General features: G+C 39.9%; 2 protein-coding genes across 3 annotated transcripts; both read right to left on the reverse strand.

Annotated features, from left to right (window-relative positions):
• Positions 1–11956: 11956 nt before the first annotated feature.
• On the reverse strand, positions 11957–18963 carry LOC139311903 (zinc finger protein 708-like). The gene is made up of 6 exons (XM_070936426.1): positions 18854–18963; positions 17294–17866; positions 16923–17040; positions 16732–16811; positions 15843–15969; positions 11957–14315 (listed from the first exon to the last, which is right to left on the reverse strand). The coding sequence occupies exons 2-6, from the start codon at positions 17801–17803 to the stop codon at positions 12697–12699; spliced, it is 2454 nt and encodes an 817-aa protein (XP_070792527.1). The 5' UTR covers positions 17804–17866; positions 18854–18963; the 3' UTR covers positions 11957–12696.
• A 1804-nt stretch (positions 18964–20767) lies between these two features.
• Positions 20768–26795, reverse strand: LOC139311898 (zinc finger protein 91-like). 2 transcript variants are annotated; one of them, XM_070936419.1, is made up of 5 exons: positions 26329–26795; positions 25958–26075; positions 25767–25846; positions 24881–25007; positions 20768–23367 (listed from the first exon to the last, which is right to left on the reverse strand). In XM_070936419.1, exons 1-5 carry the CDS (start codon positions 26740–26742, stop codon positions 21413–21415), a joined length of 2694 nt encoding a protein of 897 aa, XP_070792520.1. In that variant the 5' UTR covers positions 26743–26795; the 3' UTR covers positions 20768–21412. The 2 variants fall into 2 exon arrangements, with proteins under 2 accessions (XP_070792520.1, XP_070792521.1); XM_070936420.1 differs by lacking the exons at positions 24881–25007; positions 25767–25846; positions 25958–26075; positions 26329–26795 and adding an exon at positions 23800–23991.

Raw genomic sequence — 26795 nt, forward strand, 5'->3', positions numbered from 1 at the left:
GAGTATTTTCTGAATTGTAAGCTCTTCTGGTGGTTTAGTTTTCTCTTTCCAGTACTGTGCATATGCCAATCTGGCGGCTGTAATTATATGGATCATTAAATGTATCATTTCCTTTCTATATGGCTTCTTTATTATTCCCAGGAGGAAAATCTCTGGTGTTAATTCAATATCTTCATCTATTATTTCATTTATCCACCTCCTAATTTTGTTCCAGTATCCTTTCGCTTCCTGGCATGTCCACCACATGTGAAAGAAGGTGCCTTGACCGTGGCCGCATTTCCAACAGTTGGGGTGTATATTGGGGTATATTTTTGCTAGTCTGGCCGGGGCTAAATACCATCTGTGGAACATTTTGTACTGATTTTCCTTGTATGTCACCGCTCTGGTCAATTTAAGATTCCTATTCCATGCCTCCTCCCATTCTCCAAAATTTATATCACGCCCTGTATTTTTCTCCCATGCAATTATTTGGTTCTTTGTGACATCTTCAAACTTATAGTCGCCTAGTAAGTAATTGTATAGTTTTGCCAGGATCTTTTTATTTGTTCCCAACAGGACTTTATCTAATCCATTTGGTCCAAGTTCTAAACCGTATTGTTCTTTATCTCTCTGGTATCTGGATTTCACTTGTAAGTAAGTCCACCAATCTAAGATTATTCCTTGCTCTCGTAGGGTATCATTTGATTTAAGCCTCCCTCCTTCATCTAAAATATCTTTATATCTGCCCATTTTCTCCCTCTCCCTTCTATTGGGGTGGGTCAGGGCCTCCAACGTTGAGAGCCAATTTGGGGTTTTTTTATAATATTTTTGCCTGATCTGGATCCATGTTTGTATCAGGGAGCCTCTGATTTTATGTCTATGGAAATATGTCTTCCTTTTCTTCTCCATGTCCCAAATGTGGGCATGCCACCCTTTCTGCAAGTCATGACCTTCTAGGGTAAGTATCCTCTCATTTTCCAAGGTGATCCAATCTCTTATCCAAACTAGCTTAGCTGCCCTGTAGTATGTTTGCCAGTCCGGGAGTCCAAATCCGCCTATGTCTCTTTTGCCCCTTAAAATTTTAATGGAAAATCTCGATTTTTTCCCTTCCCATATAAATTCTCTGATAATTTTGTCTAATTCTAAAAAAAATTTTTTATCTAAATATATCGGTATATTTTGGAATAAGAATAATATTCTAGGGAGGATGTTCATCTTAATTGTGGCTATCTTGCCCAATAGTGCTAATCTTATTTTTTTCCATCTGTCTAGGTCTTGTTTCATTTTTCTAATTAGGGGGGTATAATTATCATCTTTCAGGGTCGAACATCTTGATGTAATCCAAATTCCTAGGTATTTAATTTTTTTGGCAACCTGTAATCCTAATACTTCTTCTATCTCGTTTTTCTGGCTCTCTGTTGTGTTCTTGATCAATACTTTGGTTTTAGTTTTATTCAATATGAAACCTGCCACCTCTCCATATTTATTTAGTTCCTCTAATACTTTTGGTCCCGATTCTATGGGATCTTCGAGGATTAGAGCTACGTCGTCTGCAAATGCTTGCGTCTTGTAGGTCTCCTTCCTGATCCTCAATCCTTTTATTTCCTCATTGGTTCTGATTTTCCGTAGAAGAACTTCTAGGGCCAAAATAAACAATAGTGGGGATAGGGGACAACCTTGCCTTACTCCTTTACTAATTTGGAATGTTTTGGTCCTATCCCCATTCACCAGAATACTCGCCTTTTGGTTATTATATATGGATTTAATCATCATTTCAAAATTTGTTCCGAATTTCATAATCTCAATTTGTTTAGTCATAAATTTCCAATTTAGATTGTCAAATGCCTTTTGAGCATCAACAAAAATCAGGGCCATCTGTTTCTCGGGGTGTTCTTCATAGTACTCTAAAGTGTCTAACACGATTCTCAAATTGTCCCTAATTTGTCTCCCTGGGAGAAATCCATTCTGATCTTTATATATCCAATTATTTAAAATCTTTTTCATTCTTTCTGCCATTATGCCCATGAATAATTTATAGTCAGTATTTAGGAGCGAAATTGGTCTATAGTTTTGAATTTGTTTTGGGTCGGCACCTTCTTTCGGCACAAGTGTAACATGCGCCTCTTTCCATGACTCTGGAATTTTATATTCTACCAGTGCATCATTAAAAATTTCTACTAATTTCGGTTGGAGTGTTTCTTCTAATTTTTTATATATTTCCCCTGGGAATCCATCGGGTCCTGGAGCTTTGTTATTTTTCAGTTTGGAAAGAGCTACTTTTAATTCTTCAATTGTAATCTTTCTATTAAGCATTTCTTTCTCATCATCAGTTATTTGTGGGAGCTCTGCTTTTGTCAAATATTGTTCTAGTTTGTCATCCGGTACCTCCTCTTCTTTATATAGGGATTCATAGTATTCTCTCACCCTATCCAGTTTTTCTTCCTCATTTGTCAATATTTTACCCTTAGAGTCTTCTAAGGTATGAATTATTCCCCTTTCGTTTTCCTTTTTTAATTTATAGGCCAGCCACCTGCCCGATTTGTTAGTATTCTCAAAAAGATATTGTTTCGTTCTTTTCATTCTTTGTGCCAGCTCTTCTTGCTCCATGATATTTACTTTATGCTTCCACATCATCCAGTTTTCTTTGGCTGTTTCATCTTCTGGGTTATCTTGAAGTTTTCTTTCTGATTCACCTATATGATTTAAATATTCTTCCAAGGTCTTCCTTTCTTCTTTATTTTTGTGTGCGGTATATGAAATCACGACTCCTCTCAAATAGGCCTTCATTGTATCCCAAACTATTGTGCGAGGTGTGCCTTTGTTTTCATTTTCCTTAAAGAAAAAATTTATTTCATCTTTGAGTTTTTGTATACAGTCTCTATCGCCCAGTAATTTAGAGTTAAATCTCCACCTCCGTTGGTGTTTTCTCTGAACAGGCTTCCATCTGATTTCTAGTGGATTGTGGTCTGCCCAATCATTTGGATTGATTACCGCTGTTCTGATTTCTAACCCCAAATTTCTGCTGACCCATGCCATGTCAATTCTGGACCACGACTTTTGTGCATTTGAAAAGAAGGTGTATTGCCTATCGTTTGGGTGCAGGGTACGCCAAATATCAATTAAATCTAATTCATCAACTAACTCAAAGAAAGCTCTCGGTAGATTTGTCCTTTTATTTTTGTTTACTTTATTGCTCTTATGGTCCTTCTCCGAATCCACAATGCCATTAAAATCCCCTATCATACAGATTTCATTATATGCCATTTTCACTAATTGTTCATGAAGTTTCTTGAAAAATTCTCCCTGTTTTTTATTTGGGGCATAAATACCCACTAATAATACCTTAGAATTCCCTCTCTTAATTTCGATCATGAGGATTCTACCCTTTGTATCTTTAAATTTTAGTTCTGCTTTAATTCCTTTTTTAACATAGATTACCACCCCCCTCTTCTTTTTCTCTGCCAATGAATCAAATGTTTGACCAAATTTTTTATATTCTAAACATTTACTCTCTTCTTTTTTTATGTGCACCTCTTGCAAACACATTATATCAACATTTTGTTTACCTAGTTTTGTTAATATTCTTTTCCTCTTTTTATGGTCATTTAGACCATTGACATTTACAGATATTAGTTTCAAGTCATTCATCGCTATACCCCTATCTGGTTGTTGGTTCTTGTTTGTTTCTTACGGCCCTTACTGGTCTTACTTTCTTCTCTTTGGCTTCTTCTTCTTCTTCTTCTGTCTTCTCCTCTACGGTTGCTTCGTTCGTGTTCTGTTGGTGTAAGGCTTCCTCCTCCACAGCTACTGTTTCTAGGTTTTCCTTACTACCCTGCTCTTCTTCCACACCTCTCAGCTGGTCAAGGAAATCTTGTGCTGTACTCAGGCTTTCTATTTTAATTTTCCTTCCTTGCCAGGTTATTAGCATCCCTTCTGGGAGAAGCCACCTAAATAATATCTTTCTTTTATTCAGCTGTATGGCCAAAAATCTATATCCTTTTCTCATCTCCCGAACCCTTCTTGGTATCTGTTTTAGGATTATTATTTCTTTTCCTCGGTACATTATCTGTTCGTCTCTTGCCATATTGTATAAGATATCTTTAACTTTTTTCCTTGCAAAGCGAATATGTACTTCTCTAGGAAGCTTATTCCTTCTTGCATAGTTTGTCTGGACCCTGTATACGTCGTCCAACTCCCTAATTATCGCCTGTTTGTCTTGGTGGAGTGCATCAGCTATCAGCTCCGCCATCTTTTCACCTAGGTCTTCCTCTTTATCCTCGACAACGTTCTGAAATCGCAAATAGAAGGAAGCCCGGTCCATCTCCAATTGGATAATTGAATCTTCTAGCTCTTTATTTTGACTTGTCAATGTTTGATCCACTGTATCCAATTTCTTTTCAGTTTGGTCAATTCTTGTTTCAGCTTTTTGGATTCGTTGTTCGTTATTAACTATTGATGTTTGGATTTCATTCATTTTCTGGTCCAATGCATGTATGTCTGATTTTAATTCAGCATGATTATTTAACAGTTTTTCCTGCATTGCCAACATCGTTTCTTGAATCAGGGTTAATGATGCTTGCAAGGTTTGCATTGCCAGGCTTTCTGTTGATTTTTGTGTCGCCGGAGAAGTTGTCGCTATGGTAGGATTTGAGGGAGTCTTTTTTCCTGTTTTCCCCGCTGTATATGACATGCTTGTCATTTCTTTCAGAATTTTTTTTTGTTCTCTAATTATCTTATCAATATTACTCCAAATTCTCATTCGCCAGTTAGCGCCTCTGTTTTCTCCTTTTTTATAAATATTTATATATCTATAATTCTATAATCTAATTTTTTCTTCTAAATTTATAACCAAGTTTAGCTAAATTTCCGATAGACAATCAGTATCAATATCTATGGGGTGATTCAAATTTGTCACAATACCTTATACTCAATGTACCATTTAAATATATTAAATGTTAGTTTAGTGGATATAAATTAAACAATTCAATGATATGGAATCAATATATCAATTAATCAGCAATTCACACTCAATATATCAATATAGCAATTAATTTGACTAAATATTGTACTTTTTAAGTGGTTAAAATACTATAAGTACTGTAAATGTAAAATTTTTAAATACTTGATTTTAGATTTTAGATACAATTATAATTTTAAATACTATAAAAATAATATAAATACTGTAAATACTGTAAATGCTGAGCAGCGGAATATATATAGAAAAATTTAAGATTTCATAATTTGAGGGTATATTATATATATCTAGTCCAAACAAAAACAATTTATCAAGATATTTACAATTTTAACAGTCAGAATACTGAGGACAGAATATCTAGAGGTTCAAAAGCCTTTTTTTTTTTTTTTTCAAATTTTCAAATTTCCCTCCTTGGGATATACTCTAGTCTCTCTCTTTTTTTTTTTTTTGCTCAGTCTCTGTTCTTCTGCAAGCTTAGGACATTCCTCCGAGTTCAGCACTCTATCATGTTTCTTGCTGCTAGACTGTCCACCTCTAAGCAGTTTATTCCTCTGTCAAGTCACTTTAATGGCTGAGCTTCCTGTTCGTTACACAAAAAAAAAAAAAGAAGCCAGACTCGATCCACCCAATTTCAGCCTCAGCTAGGTCTAGTTTTATCACAGTAAAAAGGGGAAATAAGTGCTGGTCTTGAATTTCTCACCGATCCTCACTTGGCATGCACACTGTCAGTGGAAATTTATTTCTTATTTCAATGCCGGCTTGTCGGGCTCTCTCTCTGTCAAGGAACTTCGGAAACTTTCAATCGCCGCTTCTCTCGTTAGTGAGACTCTCCACCCGACTTCACCGACCCCTTTCCTGATGTCCTCTTTCCGCGATGCTGGGAAGGTGTGTATTGATCAGCACTGCAACATCCGATCTTCCTTGCTTCCAATCTGGTTGCTGGTTACCGCGGCTTCGTGTCGGCCATTAAATTGGCTGACTCACGCGTGTTGGGTTTGACAGAGCCGCCCGGTCTTGCGATCAGCGTTTTGCCCCCCGCTTTCACGCTCACCCGGCTCGCTCTCTCGTCCGTGGGGCTCTCCGGGCTCCACGCCCCTCAAGGGGACCCCAAAACACGGTGACTAATGGTATTGAGGAGCAGCGGTCACTCACTCAACGCCATATCGCCGCGGGTCACCAACCGGAAGTCTTAAAAGACAGTTTAATAGCATTTCTATGGCTGCATAGTTAAGAACAAGTCCTTGCACCCCTTGCACCCAACTCCTTACACACGGAGTTGAAGCCTTGCATGCAAAGCCAGCAGGAGGGACTCACTCAGCTCACTTCTCTCCGCCTAAGAAGGGGAAGGGAGGGAAACCCCTTCGGAAAACGGGGCCACGAAATATGCAGGAAACTGTCCAGGAGTCACGACTGACTTGGAGGCACAAATCTTTGTTTTGCAGAGACGACCTCTCCTCCTCTCCCGCCATGCAAAGCTTTTCCCGTCGAAATGGATTGTAAATCCTCTTTTTTGCGACCCTGTTTTTTTTCCCCCTGGGGGCAAATGGAAGGGCGCGAAGCTTTGCTTTCTCCCCTGCCTGGCCCTTGCATGCACAGCGATGGCAGGGGAACATGGGGCCAATGGCTCCTCCTCCCCCTTTCCACGACTCCGAGCCTGATGAATGTGAGCGTCTAGCGCGGGAGAAAAGTCACCCACCCACCCAGTCACTGAACCCCCCACTCACGTCTGGATCTCCAAGTCCAAGTCTTCCCTGCAGCCTCTTCCCTTCCCTGAAAGGCTCCTCCGGGCACTGGAGAACGTTCCAAGCCTCGGGAGTCTCGCATCCCTCTTGACTTGGGAAAGAGACCGGCGCATGCTCAGTTCTCTCGTAAGCGACGGAGGGAGCTGCACCGCTCTTCGAGGGCGCCCCCTAGAGGATCCTGTGTGCATTGCGAGAAGACCCTGCAACGGCTCCGGACGTCATGTTCCATGCGGGTCTGGGATGATGGGCATTAAACTTGAAGGAAAGGTTCCCTCGTAAGATTGCCTATCTAGAAAGGAAATGACCTCTCCAGCAAGCATCAGTTTCTAGATTTTCCCTCTTTTTAACCTCTAAGAACCGTCTGTGATCTTGTGAAGATTGAGAAAATCTCTGTGGAGACTCAAAAATCCCTTTCCTGAAGAGCAGCTTCTCTGAAGGGTCTCTAGGGATTCCCAAGAGGAGGCCTCAAAAATGAGGAAAATCCTGTCAGAAATGGCAGGGCGGTCAAAAGACAAGGGAGAAAAGTCTCTCTATGAAACCCAGCCTGTGTCTTGTGGCTGATGGCAAACTCAGCCCTGAAGTGAGAGGAGATCAGGTTGCTGGCAGAGACACAGGGAGGAAAGTGAAAGGTTGAGGAAATTTGAGATTTGTATTGATTTTTCTTTAGTGAGTTCAATTATTACAGCTGCCATTCTAAATTCATGCCTCTGCTTAGCCAAGGAAACACTAAAGGCAGCCTGTAATACTGAGAATAACCATACGTCCCAATGAAAACAAAGCATTAAAAGAAAAGCTCGAAAATGGAGTGAAAGCTCAAACTTGTGGGCCTTTAAAATTTTTTACCTCAAAACAAGCCACCATGATGGAGAAATTAAGATTGGGAGAATAAAGTCTCATATGTGGCTAGAGAAAAAGTGGAATCACAAAATGAAGGAAAGCAAATACTGAAAAATAAATATAAATCTCAAATACTACGAGGCGAAAAAAAAGAGAGAGACATGAATAGTTTTATTTTGGTTGTTGAATAGGCAATACACCTCAGGAAATTTGAGTAGCAACCTTAAGATCTTTGGAGTAAAAGAATATTTTTTCTAGTCAAATGTAAAGATGATTTTACTGGTTTGAAAAGATTAGGCTGGATCTGGAAGTTGACAGAGCAAGAAAAAAGAGATTTAGCTCTAATTAATGAAAGAAAGGAGGGAGGGAGGGAGGGAAATTGTGGTGAAGAAACAATTTTAAAAGAATGGCCTTAACTTCTCATTCTGCCTCCATTCTTTCTAGCCCATTTCTTTACATATCAAGGCTCCTTCTAAATCCAACCTAATTTTTTCAGTCTTCCATTACAAAATTTTTTTTGACATGATTACAAAACCAAAATCATCGTCCTTTCACCTGTTTGCTCTAGAACCATCAGTGAACAATATTTGAATAAATATTTTCAAAGTAGCTCGATCTTCTGAAAGCTTGAAGTATCGCCTTCCACAATTACAATCAAAAGTTTCATGTATTTTTAATCTTTATACTTAGAACAGAATTTAATAACATCTCATGAATAACCATATCACGATATTTAATTTAAGTTTATTTAAATCAAATTTAGTTTTTTTCCCTAATTTTTCTCATACCATAGAAAGGCAAAAAATGCTTGTAAAAGGTTTTTTTGAACATGCATTTCATGGGCTTCCCCTCATTCTGGCTTATTTTGTGAGAGAGATTCTTCATCCTGAAGATTTTTCCAAACAGGATACATTGATATATGTGATGAGTTTGTCACATAATAACAGGCCTTTCACCAGGTAAGTGTCCATGATTTGCAAATACGAAAATCCACACATCCCAGATCCAGTTCTCCTCACCTCTGTATGTATCTATCAGGAAAAACTGAAGTTATTTTCTGAAGTTGTTCTTAATTTCATATTTTATTAGGTTTGTTTTGGTTATCAATAAACTAAAGCTCTTTCACTCTTATTCTTCTGAGTATCCCTAACGTCGCAGAGTGCAAGCGAGTGAGTGAGAAACTAACTAAACTCTATCAAGCTCTAGTGGCACAATGGTTAGAATGCAGTACTGCAGGCTACTTCTGCAGAGTGCTGGCTGCCCGCAATTTGGCAGTTCAAATCTCAAATCTCTCCAGGCTCAAGGTTGACTCAGCCTTCCATCCTTCCGAGGTAGGTAAAATGAGGACCCAGATTGTTGGGGGCAATATGCTGACTCTGTAAACGGCTTAGAGGGCTGTAAAGCACTATGAAGCGGTATAGAAGTCTAAGTGCTATTCCCTCTTGCTGTGCCTGGATGCTTTTAGGGGCTGGATGGAGAGCAATGGGTTGAAACTAAACCATGGCAAGACTGGGTGGCTCTGGGTTTGGGGTTTGTTGGCTCAGGGAGAATTGCCACATCTGGTCTTGGATAGGGTGGCACTACCCCACAGACCGTATGTGTAATTTGGGAATTCTCCTGGACACATGACTCCTGCTTAAGGAGCAGGTGGCAGTCGTGACCAGGAGGACCTTTGCACAACTGTGGGTTGTGCACAAGTTACGCCCTTTCCTGAAGCTAAAATCCCTACTAAGTCATTCATGCCCTAGTCACTTCCCGTCTTGACTATTTCAACGAGCTCTATATGGGGCTGCCATTTGTTGTAAATCAGAGGTCCAGGCTTTTGCTCTGTTTCAAGATGTTTTCCAAAATGTCTCTAAGATGTCTCTCCCGGTCTCCCCGAGAGCTTTATTTTTATACAGTTTTACACAAGCAGATAAAAGGTAGCACAGTAACAGGGTTCTGATTGGATAACTTATTCACCCCCCTCTCAAGATGCCGTCCTCTCTAGGTGAGATTATCTCATCCAAATCCGAGCCAAAGATGAAGTAAGCAGGCAAAACCCACAGCGCATGTGCCACGGCAGTGTGCTGCTGCTTGACCTACTGACCTACAGCCATTGAAGAGCATCCAGAAGCTCATTTTGCATTGGTGCAAAATGCAGCGGTCCATATGGTTTTGTGCAAATCCCATTGTGCACATGCATTACCTTTCCTGCGGGAGCTGCATTGGCTGCCGATTTGCTTCCGGGTGCAATTCAAGGTGTTGGTTGTCACCTTTAAAGCCCTTCATGGCTTGGGACCAGGTTATCTGAGACCGTCTCTTGCCAGTCACATCTACCCGACCCATCAGAGTGGGCAAGCAGAGAATGGTGCAGATCCCCAGGGAGATACACCTGGTGGGACCCAGAAGGGCCTTCTCTATGGGGGCCCCCTCTCTGTGTAACATCATCCCCCAAAGATTTGAATGGCCCTCACTCTAAGACTCTCCCAGAATGAGCTGAAAACCTGGTTCTGCCAGTGGGAACCCAGAGCGGGATGGAGCACATTAAGTGGCTCATGTGAGGTGCTGTCACCATGGTAGGGGGTTATTTTATTATATTAATTTATTATATGACTCTTCTTTAATAAAAGAATAAAAGAAGAGTTTTATTGTTTTTATATGAGGTTTTATATTTTGTAAGCCGAAAACAGCCAGAGAAGGGGCTCAGCCCTGATACTTAGCCCAACAGAAGTATTGAGGCAACAAGAAGAGGTTTCAGATAACCTCTAATAAAAGTTGTGCTTTTTTTTTATCTAAAAGATACTTGAAGAATAACATCATAGTTGTGTTTGATATTTGAAACCATATAATAAAAACAATTAGAAATATTTCTACATGCAGAGAAGACCTTTGAGTATTTGAACTTGGCAAAAACCACAAGCAGGATTAGGGATTCACCGTGTTCTGGTTTGCACTAGAAAGGCAACTAATTGCAGACTACATATGGCAAGGGAAGAAGGCAAGAATTAAATTAAAGCACCTACAAGACTCAAAAGAGAGAGGAGGACTGGCACTGCCCGATTGGGAAATCTATTACAAAGGATCTGTATTAATTTGGATCAAGGAGTGGATGGAACTCAAAAACCATAGACTATTAAATTTGGAAGGATTCGATCTTCAGCGAGGATGGCATGCCTTCCTATGGGAGGGCACAGACAAAAAACATGAATACTTTCAGAGTCATACAATCAGACATGTGCTATACCAAACATGGCAGAGTATTAAAAAGGCACATTATAACAAAATCCCGGAATGGTTGTCAACGATGGAAGCCCAGATCTATACAAATGCCATGGACTATAATAAAACGAAAACTTATAAAGATCTGTTAAATATCCGGGGGGAACTAAGAACGAGGCAAGAACTAAAAGAGATGGGTACAGACATTGACTGGTGGCCGTATGCACAAATAAAATCAAGATACAATAAAGATTCGGCTCAATTTGAATTCCAAAATGGTCAAACCGAATTAGACAAAATTTTGCAAGGGACACAGGACAAATTGATTAAAAAAAATCTATAATTACTTACGAGGATATAAATTAGAAGAAGAGGTAGTGAAAGAAAATATGATAATTTGGGCAAAAAATTTCGATTATAGTATTCAATTAGACAAATGGGAAAAACTATGGAAAATAAATTATAAATTGACAATGTCTGTACCCTATGAAGAAAATCTCTACAAAATGTTTTATAGGTGGCACTTGCCACCAGCCAGATTGGCAACAATGTTCCCCGGCACGCCACCAACATGTTGGAAATGCAAACACCACAAAGGCACCTATTACCATATGTGGTGGACCTGCCCAATGGCGAAACAATATTGGCAAAGGATCAAAATACAATTAGAGGAAATAACATGCCAAAAGACAGAACTAAGACCAGAAACCTTCCTACTAGGTATAGTGAACGGACACTACGAAAAAGAAACAACATACTTAATCATATACATGATAACAGCAGCACGAATACTATACGCACAACATTGGAAGAGTAGTGATATACCAACACCAGATAAAGTAATTAATAAAATTATGGAATGTGCGGAATTAGATAGACTCACCAAGGAACTACAAAACAGGGAAGAACATGATTATTACTTAGTATGGGAAAAGTGGTATAGTTAGTTGAAAGATAGAAAAGAGATGAAGTAATAGGAAATAAACAAAATGACCAAATATAGAAAGATGAAAACAAAGTACAGACATAGGTCAATAAAGGACAATTGTAGATAGATAAAAAGAAATGACCAAACAAGGAAGAGTCAAAATACAAAGAAAAATGTATATTACAGTTGCGATAAACTGGACATATATTGAATTTGGTGTTTACATGTTTTTACGTTTTGTACGTCTTATTGTTCTGTTTAGTTTGTATTTATAAATAAAAATTGGAAAAAAAAAAGAGAAATATTTCTACATGCAGAGAAGACCTTTGAGTATTTGGACTTGGCAAAAACCACAAGCAGGATTAGGGATTCACCGTGTTCCGGTTTGCACTAGAAAGGCAATTTATGAATGCATATCTAAGAAGGTAAACAATTTATTTGAATTATATATCAATTTTTATTTTATTTATTCAATTTATATGCCGCCCCTCTCCGAAGACCCAGGGCGGCTCACAATACACTAAAAAAAATCATTATGAAAAAACTTAAAAATTAAATTACTCAAATGGTACTTGTATGAGATTTTAGACAACTATAGGTAGTCGTCGATTTACTACAGTTCATTTAGTGATTCTTCAAAGTTACAGCAGCATTGAAAAAAGTGACTTATGACCATTTTTCACACTTATGGCCATTGCAACATCCCCAGTCACCTGATCAAACGTCAGATGCTTGGAAAATGATTTATGACAGTTGCAGAGTCCCTGGATCATGTGATCACCTTTTGTGAGCTTCTAACAAGCAAATCCAATGGGGAAGCCAGATTCACTTCATAACAGTATTACTAACTTAACAACTATTGTGAGTCACTTAACAAATGTGGCAAGAAAAGTCGTCAAATGGCGCAAAACACAATAACTGTCTCGCTTAGCAACAGAAATTTTGGCCTCAATTGCAGTCATATGACGAGAACTACTTGGAAAAAAAAAAGCTCACAAAAAGCCCTCTCCACACTGCAGACCTTTATTTGACTTCTATCTTGTGTGGCTCCTCTTGTGGCGATGAAGATGACCGCTATAAGTAAAGCTCTTTCCACACTCCATGCATTTATAAGGTCTTTCTCCTGTGTGGATCCTCTTGTGGGAATCAAGGTTATTGCTACGAGTAAATGTCTTTCCACACTCAGTACATTTATAATGTCTTTCTCCTGTGTGGATCCTCTTGTGGGAATTAAGGTCATGGCTACGAGTAAATGTCTTTCCACACTCACTACATTTAAAAGGCTTCTCTCCTGTGTGGATCTTCTTGTGGTTATAAAGATTATTGTTACAAGTAAATCCCTTTCCACACTCCATGCATTTATAAGGTCTTTCTCCTGTGTGGATCCTTTGATGGATTATAAGGGACTCAGAATAACAGAAGGTCTTTCCACACTCAATGCATTTATACGTTTGTTCTCTTTTGTGGATCCTCTTGTGGGAATTAAGACTACTCATTGCAGTAAAGGTCTTTCCACACTCAATGCATTCATAAGATCTCTCTCCTGTGTGGATCTTCTTGTGGGAATTAAGAGTACTCATAGCAGTAAAGGTCTTTCCACACTCAATGCATTTATATGTTCGTTCTCCTTTGTGGATCGTTTTGTGAGAATTAAGACTACTCATAGCAGTAAAGGTCTTTCTACACTCAATGCATTCGTAAGGTCTCTCTCCTGTGTGGATCCTCTTGTGAGAATTAAGACTACTGCTTAAATAAAAGGCCTTTCCGCAATCCAGGCATTTATAAGGCTTCTCTCCTGCGTGGATCTTCTTGTGGTAATAAAGAGTATTGTTACAAGTAAATCCCTTTCCACACTCCATGCATTTATAAGGTCTTTCTCCTGTGTGGATCCTTTGATGGATTATAAGGGACTCAGAATAACAGAAGGTCTTTCCACACTCAATGCATTTATAAGTTTGTTCTCTTTTGTGGATCCTCTTGTGGGAATTAAGATTACTCATATCAGTAAAGGTCTTTCCACACTCAATACATTCATAAGGTCTCTCTCCTGTGTGGATCCTCTTGTGAGAATTAAGACTACTGCTAAAATAAAAGGCCTTTCCACAATCCATGCATTTATAAGGCTTCTCTCCTGCGTGGATCTTCTTGTGGTAATAAAGATTACTGTTACAAGTAAAGGTCTTTCCACACTCCATGCATTCATAAGGTCTTTCTCCTGTGTGGATCCTTTGATGGATTATAAGGGACTCAGAATAACAGAAGCTCTTTCCACACTCAATGCATTTATACGTTCGTTCTCCTTTGTGGATCCTCTTGTGGGAATTAAGATGACTGCTACGAGTAAAGGACTTTCCACACTCCATGCAGGTAAATCGTTTCCCTTCTGAATGTGTATTTTTATGAGAAAAGAGATTATCGGATATATTGAACCTCTTTGTACACTCCATGGATTTATATGGTCTTTCTCTCTTATTGATCACTGTATGGTTAGGAAGCCAACTGACCTGAGGAAGGCCTTTTTTAACTCCACTTTGTGATTGCTTTGTTTCATCACTCTTTGGTTTCATCTGATCTACAAATTTCCTTTTCCTCCCTTTTGAATGGATCGCTTGGTGTTCCTCCTTGCAATTCTTATTGTCTTCTCTATTACAGCCTTGAAAAAGAAAAATGAAAACTGTACCAAGAATAGGGGAACAAGCAAAACTTTTCTTCTGAATCGTCAATGTATTTCAGCTGTTTTGTTGGCAAACATGAAGAGTCCAAGCAAAGATAACAGCAAAGACCCATTTCCAAGTGAAATGATCCCCATATAATAGGATTGGATCACAGCCCTGATTTAATCTTTCATATGGGACAATTCCATGGTGCCACAAACTCCCAAAGTGCATTGGAAACTGTGTCATAATGGGGCAGCAACATACCCAGCACTTCCCAACTTCAATAAAAGTCTCATCTCCACTTGTCTACAGAGCAGAATTTTTGAAAGTCAGAGGGAATTTCTGGATGGCAATACCTCCCTACCCTCAATTTAGACTAAAGCCAAATCCAGTACACAAGTGGGCATATCTCTAAGAAGGGAACATGCCTCTCAGAGGTCATCTGGTCTTCGTTATAGCAGCTCAGGGCCATCGGGAACACAGTGACCAGGTTCAGGAGGGAATAACGAATCTTGGTAGCCAGGATCTTGCTCTGTCCATTCAGCCTCTTCCTCAGAGTCTTCCTAATATCTTTTATGAAATGAGTATTTTGTATTTCATGAGCAGAATGCTTTTTAAAAAAACAAACAATTTACTTTATGTAAAAAGCCAGGCTATGCAGTTTTTCCTTCAATATATTTCCTTCTTCCATAAAGTCAGTTTGGTCAAAAGGTTAAGACACCGGGCTAGAAACTAATAAAGTAACAGACATTTAAAAAAAAAATACTCTGTGATTCTTGGGTACCAATAAGGAGAAAAAAATGAATTTCAACAAATATAGAATCAAGCAGTAGCATAACAAAATTGATAAAAGTGAAGGGAGTCTGAATACATTCTGAATGCATTCCATATCCTTCCTTTATTTTTTGTAAATAAAGGTAGCAGACAAACCAAAATTTTTTCTTCCTGCTGTTTTCCATACAACAATCCTGTGAAATGGATTGGAGAGAGTTTTGGCTCAAAGTCACCCAGCCAGCATTCATGCCTAAGGCAGAACAAGTACTCACTCATAGTCACCCAGTTTCTACCCTGGTGTCTTAACCCTTTGACCAAACTGATTTTATGGAAGAAGGAAATGTATTCAAAGAAAAATTGGAAATCTGCAGGTTGTGTCTATGTTCCATGATGGAGAAGATAATTTTGACTCACTTGGTGCTTTACTGTTTTATCCCATGTATAAATATTTTTCAGCAATGTAATTGTTGAAAATTATTTCATCTTATTTGTTTTGATAAAAAAATAGCATCATGCTTTTTTAACACTTAAGAAAAAAAAGAAAAGAAATTGTTTTCTTTAAAAAAATGCTTTCTGCTCATAAAACACAAAATAACCCCTTTCAACAACTGTTGAATCATGCTACAGCATAACAAAATTCTACAAAGTCAGAATGCTTTCTGAATGCATTGTATAGAAATGATTTTTTTCCCCAGAAATAACATTTAAGCCCCTTCTCTACATTCCTGAGCACAGAAAGGAATTCTTACCCAGGTAAGCCAGATTCCTGGAATTCTCCAGCATGACTTCTCTGTAGAGCACTTTTTGGTCAGCATCCAGTTGAGACCACTCCTCCTTGGAGAAATACACGGCCACTTCCTCAAAAGAAACAACATCCTGAACAAGGACACAAGTTTCCTTATTAACAGATAATTCCAAGAATAATGAGATAATTTTCTTCCACCAATTCTAGGAAAGAGATCTAGTGAACAAAATGGGTATCTTCTGCAGTATTAAGAATAAGATCTCACCGCTTTTGGCTGATGACACAACTAAATCATGTTTGATCAAGCTGGAAGTGTTTGGAATGCCTTATGGTATAGGCAACTAAAATATTCTTGATCAATTGGTAGTTGGGTCTTAAATCCACTACTTGTCAGTGACTCCCATTCTTCCTAGGATGGGAAGAGCAAAATACTGGCAAAACCCAGCTGACATGTTTTCCAATGGCTCATTTTATCCATTGAGGGACCAACGTACCCCAACTCCACACCTTCATGAAGGAGTTGGAAGAGCTTGTAATAGAACTCTATATGTCTATGGAGATTCTCAATCACCAGGTCACGGTAGTCCCAAAGATGCTTTTCAAAAGGCAAAAAAAGAATATTTTCTTTATAATGGTGTGTGTGAACAACCCTGGGAGACAGAAGGAAGAGCCCCGATGCTAACAACAATGAAATCAATGAAATCTGAAAATGAAGAAGGAGAGGTGGAAAAGGCATCTCACAAAGGATCCCCTCAAAACGGAGAGTGTGAATGTTCAGTGACCTGATGTCAAATTCATATTGCTTAGAAACAACAATTTTATACATTGAACTCTAGAACAAAATAAAATCTATCCAAGATTCATGGACCTTTTCTTATGTTTCTTCTCCTTACCTGAAGTAGCGGTTCAGCTAATCCTTCAACTTCATCAGAAAGAGGTGATTCTAAAAACTCCAAGGACAGCTTCCTACTCTCTGTGAGAAAGAGAAAAATACTGGAAGCAGATTTCTTAAAGAGAGACACTCCAATAAAGCAGAGCAAAAGAATCGGCTAAATATTGAACTCTCACAGTAAGAGCTTGTTACCTGGAGTGGTGTCCTGAGTTTGATCTTTGTGTAAGTTCTCCATGAATAGCAGCTCTTGAGAACATTTGAATGAATTTTTCCTGTTCTTGGGATAGTCAGTCACAGCTTCCGTGCATTTCTGGACATGATGTGACACAAGAAAAAAAGGAAAAGTACACAGATAAAAATTATCATACTGCATTTTCAAACTAGCAGGCCTCAATGTCCATTGCTGAAACTCGAAAGAGAATGAAAGAATTGCCCCAAATACATCCTCTGGAAGAATAGAACAGATGCCCTTAGGAATTAATAATCCCAGAAAATTCTGCCAGAAAGAAATTGACAACTTCAGAGAGATCCTCTTTAGAGCTGCCATGATTCCATTCTCCCACCTGCAACTCTTCTTGCATGTTTTCCTCCTCCTGAGTCAGCAAAAAGCCTTCAGCCAGGGACACCGCCTGGGAACTGGTCTCTGCTCCACACTCCCGCACCCATCTTGCCATCTCTGGGGGAAGGACAGCCAGGAATTGTTGCAGGAGCACCAGGTCCAGCATCTGAGCCTTGGTGTGTTTTTCTGGTTGCAGCCACTGACGACAAAGGTAGTGAAGCTGAGTGCAAACATCTCGCGGACGGCTCCCCTCCTGAAACTGCACTTTTGTGAAGTGACAACATTGGACCTCTGAACTATTGGATGCCTCTTCGTGGCTCTTCTGCCCAGGACTTGCCTCATTCTTCCCACAGCTCCAAGGCTGAGCAGCTGGAGGGCCCTTTCTAACTTCTGCATCTGCTGGGTGTTGTCCCTCCATCTTCTCTCTGGTCTCTAAAAAAGCTCCAAAATGCACCCATGGGTCTCCGTTGGTCTTTCTATTCACAAGAGGTCTGGCCAAATTTTCCAAGGCCATTCAGCTCTCTTCCCAGACAAGATTTTTAAGATTCCCGAAGAACCAGAAATTTTTTTGATGTATCTGAGATGGAAAAATGGGGAGTACGGGAGGGAAGAGAAGATTAAGTAAAGAAATTTGTATGAACCCACCAAGGTTTGAGGGAAAATCTTATTAGCCAGCTTGCTCTCTCTACATATCGGAAAATTTGCCTTCAGGATCAATGTCTATCAAAATATTGGAAAAATACATTTAAATATGTTTTTGATTTCTACTTCCTAGTTTCTATTAAAAATTTAGTTTTTATTCTTATGTCTTCTGTATTACTTTTGTAAATTACTCTAGGCAGAGATTATACATAATGCTCCTTCCCCCCAACAACAGCCCTGTGAAGTAGATTGGGCTGAGAACTGGGATGGGCTGAAGGCTTTCATGCCAAAGGTTGGACTAGAAGTTAATCTCCTGGTTTCAAAGCCTTGTGCTTTCATCACTGAGCCAAATGGTCTCTCTGGCTAATCATAATGTAATACAATATAATTTAAAAGACAGTTTAATAGCATTTCTATGGCTGCATAGTTAAGAACAAGTCCTTGCACCTCTTGCACCCAACTCCTTACACACGGAGTTGAAGCCTTGCATGCAAAGCCAGCAGGAGGGACTCCGACCGCTCACTTCTCTCGGCCTAAGAAGGGGAAGGGAGGGAAACCCCTTCTGAAAACGGGGCCATGAAATATGCAGGAAACTGTCCAGGAGTCACGACTGACGTGGAGGCACAAAGCTCTGTTTTGCAGAGACGACCTCTCCTCCTCTCCCTCCATGCAAAGCTTTTCCCGTCGAAATGGATTGTAAATCCTCTTTTCTGCGACCCTGTTTTTTTCCCCCGGGGGCAAATGGAAGGGCGCGAAGCTTTGCTTTCTGCCCTGCCTGGCCCTTGCATGCCCAGGGACGGCAGGGGAACATGGGGCCAATGGCTCCCCCTCCCCCTTTCCACGACTCCGAGCCTGGTGAATGTGAGCGTCCAGCGCGGGAGAAAAGTCACCCACCCACCCAGTCACTGAACCCCCCACTCACGTCTGGATCTCCAAGTCCAAGTCTTCCCTGCAGCCTCTTCCCTTCCCTGAAAGGCTCCTCCGGGCACTGGAGAACGTTCCAAGCCTCGGGAGTCTCGCATCCCTCTTGACTTGGGAAAGAGACCGGCGCATGCTCAGTTCTCTCGTAAGGGAGGGAGGGAGGGAGCTGCACCGCTCTTCGAGGGCGCCCCCTAGAGGATCCTGTGTGCATTGCGAGAAGATCCTGCAAGGGCTCAGGACGTCATGTTCCATACGGGTCTGGGATGATGGGCATTAAACTTGAAGGAAAGGTTCCCTCTAACGTTGCCTATCTAGAAATGAAATGACCTCTCCAGCAAGCATCAGTTTCTAGATTTTCCCTCTTTTTAACCTCTAAGAACCGTCTGTGATCTTGTGAAGATTGGGAAAATCTCTGTGGAGACTCAAAAATCCCTTTCCTGAAGAGCAGCTTCTCTGAAGGGTCTCCAGGGATTCCCAGGAGGAGGCCTCAAAAATGAGCAAAATCCTGTCAGAAATGGCAGGGCGGTCAAAAGACAAGGAAGAAAAGTCTCTCTATGAAACCTGGTCTGTGTCTTGTGGCTGATGGCAAACTCAGCCTTGAAGTGTGGGGAGATCAGGGGGCTGGCAGAGACACAGGGAGGAAAGCAACAGGTTGAGGAAATTTGAGATTTGTATTGATTTTTTTTCAGTAGTTCAATTATTACAGCTTCCTTTCCAAATTCATGCCTCTGCTTAGCCAAGGAAACACTAAAGGCAGCCTGTAATACTGAGAATAACCATACATCCCAATGAAAATGAAGCATTAAAAGAAAAGTTCCAAAATGGAGTGAAAGCTCAAAGTTGTGGACCTTTAAATTTTTTTACCTCAAAACAAGCCGCCATGATGGAGAAATTAAGATTGGGAGAATAAAGTCTCATATGTGACTAGAGAAAAAGTGGAATCACAAAATGAAGGAAAGCAAATACTGAAAAATAAATATAAATCTCAAATACTACGAGGCGAAAAAAAAAGAGAGAGAGATGAATAGTTTTATTTTGGTTGTTGAATAGGCAATACACCTCAGGAAATTTGAGTAGGAACCTTAAGAGCTTTTTTGCATTGGTGCAAAATGCAGCGGTCCATATGGTTTTGTGCAAATCCCATTGTGCACATGCATTACCTCTCCTGCAGGAGCTGCATTGGCTGCCGATTTGCTTCCGGGTGCAATTCAAGGTGTTGGTTGTCACCTTTAAAGCCCTTCATGGCTTGGGACCAGGTTATCTGAGAGACCATCCCTTGCCAGTCACATCTACCCGACCCATCAGAGTGGGCAAGCAGGGAATGGTGCAGGTCCTATCCCCCAGGGAGATATACCTCATGGGACCCAGAAGGGCCTTCTCTGTGGGGGCCCCCTCTCTGTGTAACATCATCCCCCAAAGATTTGAATGGCCCCCACTCTAGGACTCTCCCAGAAGGAGCTGAAAACCTGGTTCTGCCACTGGGAACCCAGAGCGGGATGGAGCACATTAAGTGGCTCATGTGAGGTGCTGTCACCATGGTAGGGGGTTATTTTATTATATTAATTTATTATATGACTCTTCTTCAATAAAAGAATAAAAGAAGAGTTTTATTGTTTTTATATGAGGTTTTATATTTTGTAAGCCGAAAACAGCCAGAGAAGGGGCTCAGCCCTGATACTTAACTCAACAGAAGTATTGAGGCAACAACAAGAGGTTTCCGATAACCACTACTAAAAGTTGTGCTTTTTTTTTATCTAAAAGATACTTGAAGAATAACATTATAGTTGTGTTTGATATTTGAAACCATATAATGAAAAACAATTAGAAATATTTCTACATGCAGAGAAGACCTTTGAGTATTTGGACTTGGCAAAAACCACAAGCAGGATTAGGGATTCGCCGTGTTCTGGTTTGCACTAGAAAGGCAATTTATGAATGCATATCTAAGAAGGTAAACAATTTATTTGAATTATTTATTTATTTTTATTTCATTTATTCAATTTATATGCCGCCTCTCTCCGAAGACCCAGGGCGGCTCACAATACACTCAAAAAATGACTATAAAAGGACTTAAAAATTAAATTACTCAAATGGTACTTGTATGAGATTTTAGACAACTATAGGTAGTCGTCGATTTACTACAGTTCATTTAGTGATTGTTCAAAGTTACAGCAGCATGGAAAAAAGTGACTTATGACCATTTTTCACACTTATGGCCATTGCAACATCCCCAGTCACCTGATCAAACGTCAGATGCTTGGAAAATGATTTATGACAGTTGCAGAGTCCCTGGATCATGTGATCACCTTTTGTGAGCTTCTAACAAGCAAATCCAATGGGGAAGCCAGATTCATTTCATAACAGTATTACTAACTTAACAACTATTGTGAGTCACTTAACAAATGTGGCAAGAAAAGTCGTCAAATGGCACAAAACGCAATAACTCTCTCGCTTAGCAACAGAAATTTTGGCCTCAATTGCAGTCATATGACGAGAACTACTTGGAGAAAAAAGAAGCTCACAAAAAGCCCTCTCCACACTGCAGATCTTTATTTGACTTCTATCTTGTGTGGATCCTCTTGTGGCGATGAAGATGACTGCTATAAGTAAAGCTCTTTCCACACTCCATGCATTTATAAGGTCTTTCTCCTGTGTGGCTCCTCTTGTGGCGATGAAGATGACTGCTATAAGTAAAGCTCTTTCCACACTCCATGCATTTATAAGGTCTTTCTCCTGTGTGGATCTTCTTGTGGCGATGAAGATGACTGCTATAAGTAAAGGTCTTTCCACACTCCATGCATTTATAAGGTCTTTCTCCTGTGTGGCTCCTCTTGTGGGAATCAAGGTTACCGCTACAAGTAAATGTCTTTCCACACTCAGTACATTTATAAGGTCTTTCTCCTGTGTGGATCCTCTTGTGGGAATTAAGGTAATGGCTACGAGTAAATGTCTTTCCACACTCACTACATTTATAAGGCTTCTCTCCTGTGTGGATCCTCTTGTGGAAATTAAGACTGCTGCTACAAGTAAATCCCTTTCCACATTCCATGCATTTATAAGGTCTTTCTCCTGTGTGGATCCTTTGATGGATTATAAGGGACTCAGAATAACAGAAGGTCTTTCCACACTCAATGCATTTATACGTTTGTTCTCTTTTGTGGATCCTCTTGTGGGAATTAAGTCTACTCATAGCAGTAAAGGTCTTTCCACACTCAATGCATTCATAAGGTCTCTCTCCTGTGTGGATCCTCTGATGGATTATAAGGGACTCAGAATAACAGAAGCTCTTTCCACACTCAATGCATTTATACGTTTGTTCTCTTTTGTGGATCCTCTTGTGGGAATTAAGTCTACTCATAGCAGTAAAGGTCTTTCCACACTCCATGCATTCATAAGGTCTCTCTCCTGTGTGGATCCTTTGATGGATTATAAGGGACTCAGAATAACAGAAGCTCTTTCCACACTCAATGCATTTATACGTTTGTTCTCTTTTGTGGATCCTCTTGTGGGAATTAAGTCTACTCATAGCAGTAAAGGTCTTTCCACACTCCATGCATTTATAAGGTCTTTCTCCTGTGTGGATCCTCTTGTGGGAATCAAGGTTACTGCTCTGAGTAAATGTCTTTCCACACTCACTACATTTATAAGGTCTCTCTCCTGTGTGGATCCTCTTGTGGAAATTAAGACTGCTGCTACAAGTAAAGGTCTTTCCACACTCCATGCATTTATAAGGACTTTCTCCTGTGTGGATCCTCTTGTGGGAATTAAGACTGCTGCTACAAGTAAAGGTCTTTCCACACTCCATGCATTTATAAGGTCTTTCTCCTGTGTGGATCCTCTTGTGGGATTTAAGGTGCTTGCTTAAAGTAAATCCCTTTCCACACTCCATGCATTTATAAGGTCTTTCTCCTGTGTGGATCCTTTGATGGATTATAAGGGACTCAGAATAACAGAAGGTCTTTCCACACTCCATGCATTTATACGTTTGTTCTCTTTTGTGGATCCTCTTGTGGGAATTAAGATGACTGCTTAAATAAAAGGCCTTTCCGCAATCCATGCATTTATAAGGCTTCTCTCCTGCGTGGATCTTCTTGTGGTAATAAAGATTACTGCTACAAGTAAAGGTCTTTCCACACTCCATACATTTATATGTTCGTTCTCCTTTGTGGATCCTCTGGTGGGAATGAAGATGACTGCTACGATTAAAGGACTTTCCACACTCCATGCAGGTAAATCGTTTCGCTTCTGAATGTGTATTTTTATGAGAAAAGAGATTATCGGATATATTGAACCTCTTTGTACACTCCATGGATTTATATGGTCTTTCTCTCTTATTGATCACTGTATGGTTAGGAAGCCAACTGACCTGAGGGAGGCCTTTTTTAACTCCACTTTGTGATTGCTTTGTTTCATCACTCTTTGGTTTCATCTGATCTACAAATTTCCTTTTCCTCCCTTTTGAATGGATCGCTTGGTGTTCCTCCTTGCAATTCTTATTGTCTTCTCTATTACAGCCTTGAAAAAGAAAAATGAAAACTGTACCAAGAATAGGGGAACAAGCAAAACTTTTCTTCTGAATCGTCAATGTATTTCAGCTGTTTTGTTGGCAAACATGAAGAGTCCAAACAAAGATAATAGCAAAGACCCATTTCCAAGTGAAATGATCCCCATATAATAGGATTGGATCACAGCCCTGATTTAATCTTTCATATGGGACAATTCCATGGTGCCACAAACTCCCAAAGTGCATTGGAAACTGTGTCATAATGGGGCAGCAACATACCCAGCACTTCCCAACTTCAATAAAAGTCTCATCTCCACTTGTCTACAGAGCAGAATTTTTGAAAGTCAGAGGGAATTTCTGGATGGCAATACCTCCCTACCCTCAATTTAGGCTAAAGCCAAATCCAGTACACAAGTGGGCATATCTCTAAGAAGGGAACATGCCTCTCAGAGGTCATCTGGTCTTCGTTATAGCAGCTCAGGGCCATCGGGAACACAGTGACCAGGTTCAGGAGGGAATAACGAATCTTGGTAGCCAGGATCTTGCTCTGTCCATTCAGCCTCTTCCTCAGAGTCTTCCTAATATCTTTTATGAAATGAGTATTTTGTATTTCATGAGCAGAATGCTTTTTGAAAAAACAAACAATTTACTTTATGTAAAAAGCCAGGCTATGCTGTTTTTCTTTCAATATATTTCCTTCTTCCATAAAGTCAGTTTGGTCAAAAGGTTAAGACACCGGGCTAGAAACTAATAAAGTAACAGATATTTAAAAAAAAAATACTTTGTCATTCTTGGGTACCAATAAGGAGAAAAAAATGAATTTCAACAAATATAGAATCAAGCAGTAGCATAACAAAATTGATAAAAGTGAAGGGAGTCTGAATACATTCTGAATGCATTCCATATCCTTCCTTTATTTTTTGTAAATAAAGGCAGCAGACAAACCAAATTTTTTTCTTCCTGCTGTTTTCCATACAACAATCCTGTGAAATGGATTGGAGAGAGTTTTGGCCCAAAGTCACCCAGCCAGCATTCATGCCTAAGGCAGAACAAGTACTCACAGTCACCCAGTTTCTACCCTGGTGTCTTAACCCTTTGATCAAACTGATTTTATGGAAGAAGGAAATGTATTCAAAGAAAAATTGGAAATGTGCAGGTTGTGTCTATGGAGAAGATAATTTTGACTCACTTGGTGCTTTACTGTTTTATCCCATGTATAAATATTTTTCAGCAATGTAATTGCTGAAAAATATTTCATCTTATTTGTTTTGATAAAAAAATAGCATCATGCTTTTTTAACACTTAAGAAAAAAAAGAAAAGAAATTGTTTTCTTTAAAAAAATGCTTTCTGCTCATAAAACACAAAATAACCCCTTTCAACAACTGTTGAATCATGCTACAGCGTAACAAAATTCTACAAAGTCAGAATCCTTTCTGAATGCATTGTAAATAAATGATTTTTTCCCCCAAAAATAACATTCAAGCCCCTTCTCTACATTCCTGAGCACAGAAAGGAATTCTTACCCAGGTAAGCCAGATTCCTGGAATTCTCCAGCATGACTTCTCTGTGGAGTTCTCTTTGGTCAGGATCCAGTTGAGACCACTCCTCCTTGGAGAAATACACGGCCACTTCCTCAAAAGACACAACATCCTGAACAAGGACACAAGTTTCCTTATTAACAGATAATTCCAAGAATAATGAAATAATTTTCTTCCACCAATTCTAGGAAAGTGATCTAGTGAATAAAATGGGTATTTTCTGCAGTATTAAGAATAAGATCTCACCGCTTTTGGCTGATGGCACAACTAAATCATATTTGATCAAGCTGGAAGTGTTTGGAATGCCTTATGGTATAGGCAAAAATATTCTTGGTCAATTGACAGTTGGGTCTTAAATCTACTACTTGTCAGTGACTCCCATTCTTCCTAGGATGGGAAGAGCAAAATACTGGCAAAACCCAGCTGACATGTTTTCCAATGGCTCATTTTATCCATTGAGGGACCAACATACCCCAACTCCACACCTTCATGAAGAAGTTGGAAGAGCTTGTAATAGAACTCTATATGTCTATGGAGATTCTCAATCACCAGGTCACGGTAGTCCCAAAGATGCTTTTCAAAAGGCAAAAAAAAAATATTTTCTTTATAATGGTGTGTGTGAACAACCCTGGGAGACAGAAGGAAGAGCCCCGATGCTAACAACAGTCTGGTCAATGAAATCTGAAAATGAAGAAGGAGAGGTGGAAAAGGCATCTCACAAAGGATCCCCTCAAAACGGAGAGTGTGAATGTTCAGTGACCTGATGTCAAATTCATATTGCTTAGAAACAACAATTTTATACATTGAACTCTAGAACAAAATAAAATCTATCCAAGATTCATGGACCTTTTCTTATGTTTCTTCTCCTTACCTGAAGTAGCGGTTCAGCTAATCCTTCAACTTCATCAGAAAGAGGTGATTCTAAAAACTCCAAGGACAGCTTCCTACTCTCTGTGAGAAAGAGAAAAATACTGGAAGCAGATTTCTTAAAGAGAGACACTCCAATAAAGCAGAGCAAAAGAATCGGCTAAATATTGAACTCTCACAGTAAGAGCTTGTTACCTGGAGTGGTGTCCTGAGTTTGATCTTTGTGTAAGGTCTCCATGAACAGCAGCTCTTGAGAACATTTGAATGAACTTTTCCTGTTCTTGGGATACTCAGTCACAGCTTTCGTGCATTTCTGGACATGATGTGACACAAGAAAAAAAGGAAAAGTACACAGATAAAAATTATCATACTGCATTTTCAAACTAGCAGGCCTCAATGTCCATTGCTGAAACTCGAAAGAGAACAGAAGAATTGCCCCAAATACATCCTCTGGAAGAATAGAACAGATGCCCTTAGGAATTAATAATCCCAGAAAAATCTGCCAGAAAGGAATTGACAACTTCAGAGAGATCCTCTTTAGAGCTGCCATGATTCCATTCTCCCACCTGCAACTCTTCCTGCATGTTTTCCTCCTCCTGAGTCAGCAAGAAGCCTTCAGCCAGGGACACCGCCTGGGAACTGGTCTCTGCTCCACACTCCCGCACCCATTTTCCCATCTCTGGGGGAAGGACAGCCAGGAATTGTTGCAGGAGCACCAGGTCCAGCATCTGAGCCTTGGTGTGTTTTTCTGGTTGCAGCCACTGACGACAAAGGTAGTGAAGCTGAGTGCAAACATCTCGCGGACGGCTCCCCTCCTGAAACTGCACTTTTGTGAAGTGACAACATTGGACCTCTGAACTATTGGATGCCTCTTCGTGGCTCTTCTGCCCAGGACTTGCTCCATTCTTCCCACAGCTCCAAGGCTGAGCAGCTGGAGGGCCTTTTCTAACTTCTGCATCTGCTGGGTGTTGTCCCTCCATCTTCTATCTGGTCTCTAAAAAAGCTCCAAAATGCACCCATGGGTCTCCGTTGG

Source organism: Pituophis catenifer, unplaced genomic scaffold (genome assembly GCF_029215685.1).
Source record: "Pituophis catenifer annectens isolate HBS135680 unplaced genomic scaffold, rPitCat1.0.hap2 SCAF_2, whole genome shotgun sequence".
Classification (NCBI taxonomy): Eukaryota; Metazoa; Chordata; class Lepidosauria; order Squamata; family Colubridae; genus Pituophis; species Pituophis catenifer.

What these genes read in the sequence shown, in the direction of transcription:
- LOC139311903 (XM_070936426.1), bottom strand. Translation starts at nt 17,803, where the DNA reads ATGGCCTTGGAAAATTTGGCCAGACCTCTTGTGAATAGAAAGACCAAC. An exon ending in AACTCAGGACACCACTCCAG is followed by an intron (nt 16,812 to 16,922) that starts GTAACAAGCTCT and finishes TCTTTCTCACAG; the next exon opens with AGAGTAGGAAGCTGTCCTTG. An exon ending in TAGCTGAACCGCTACTTCAG is followed by an intron (nt 15,970 to 16,731) that starts GTAAGGAGAAGA and finishes GTCCTTGTTCAG; the next exon opens with GATGTTGTTTCTTTTGAGGA.
- LOC139311898 (XM_070936419.1), bottom strand. Translation starts at nt 26,742, where the DNA reads ATGGAGGGACAACACCCAGCAGATGCAGAAGTTAGAAAAGGCCCTCCA. An exon ending in AACTCAGGACACCACTCCAG is followed by an intron (nt 25,847 to 25,957) that starts GTAACAAGCTCT and finishes TCTTTCTCACAG; the next exon opens with AGAGTAGGAAGCTGTCCTTG. An exon ending in TAGCTGAACCGCTACTTCAG is followed by an intron (nt 25,008 to 25,766) that starts GTAAGGAGAAGA and finishes GTCCTTGTTCAG; the next exon opens with GATGTTGTGTCTTTTGAGGA.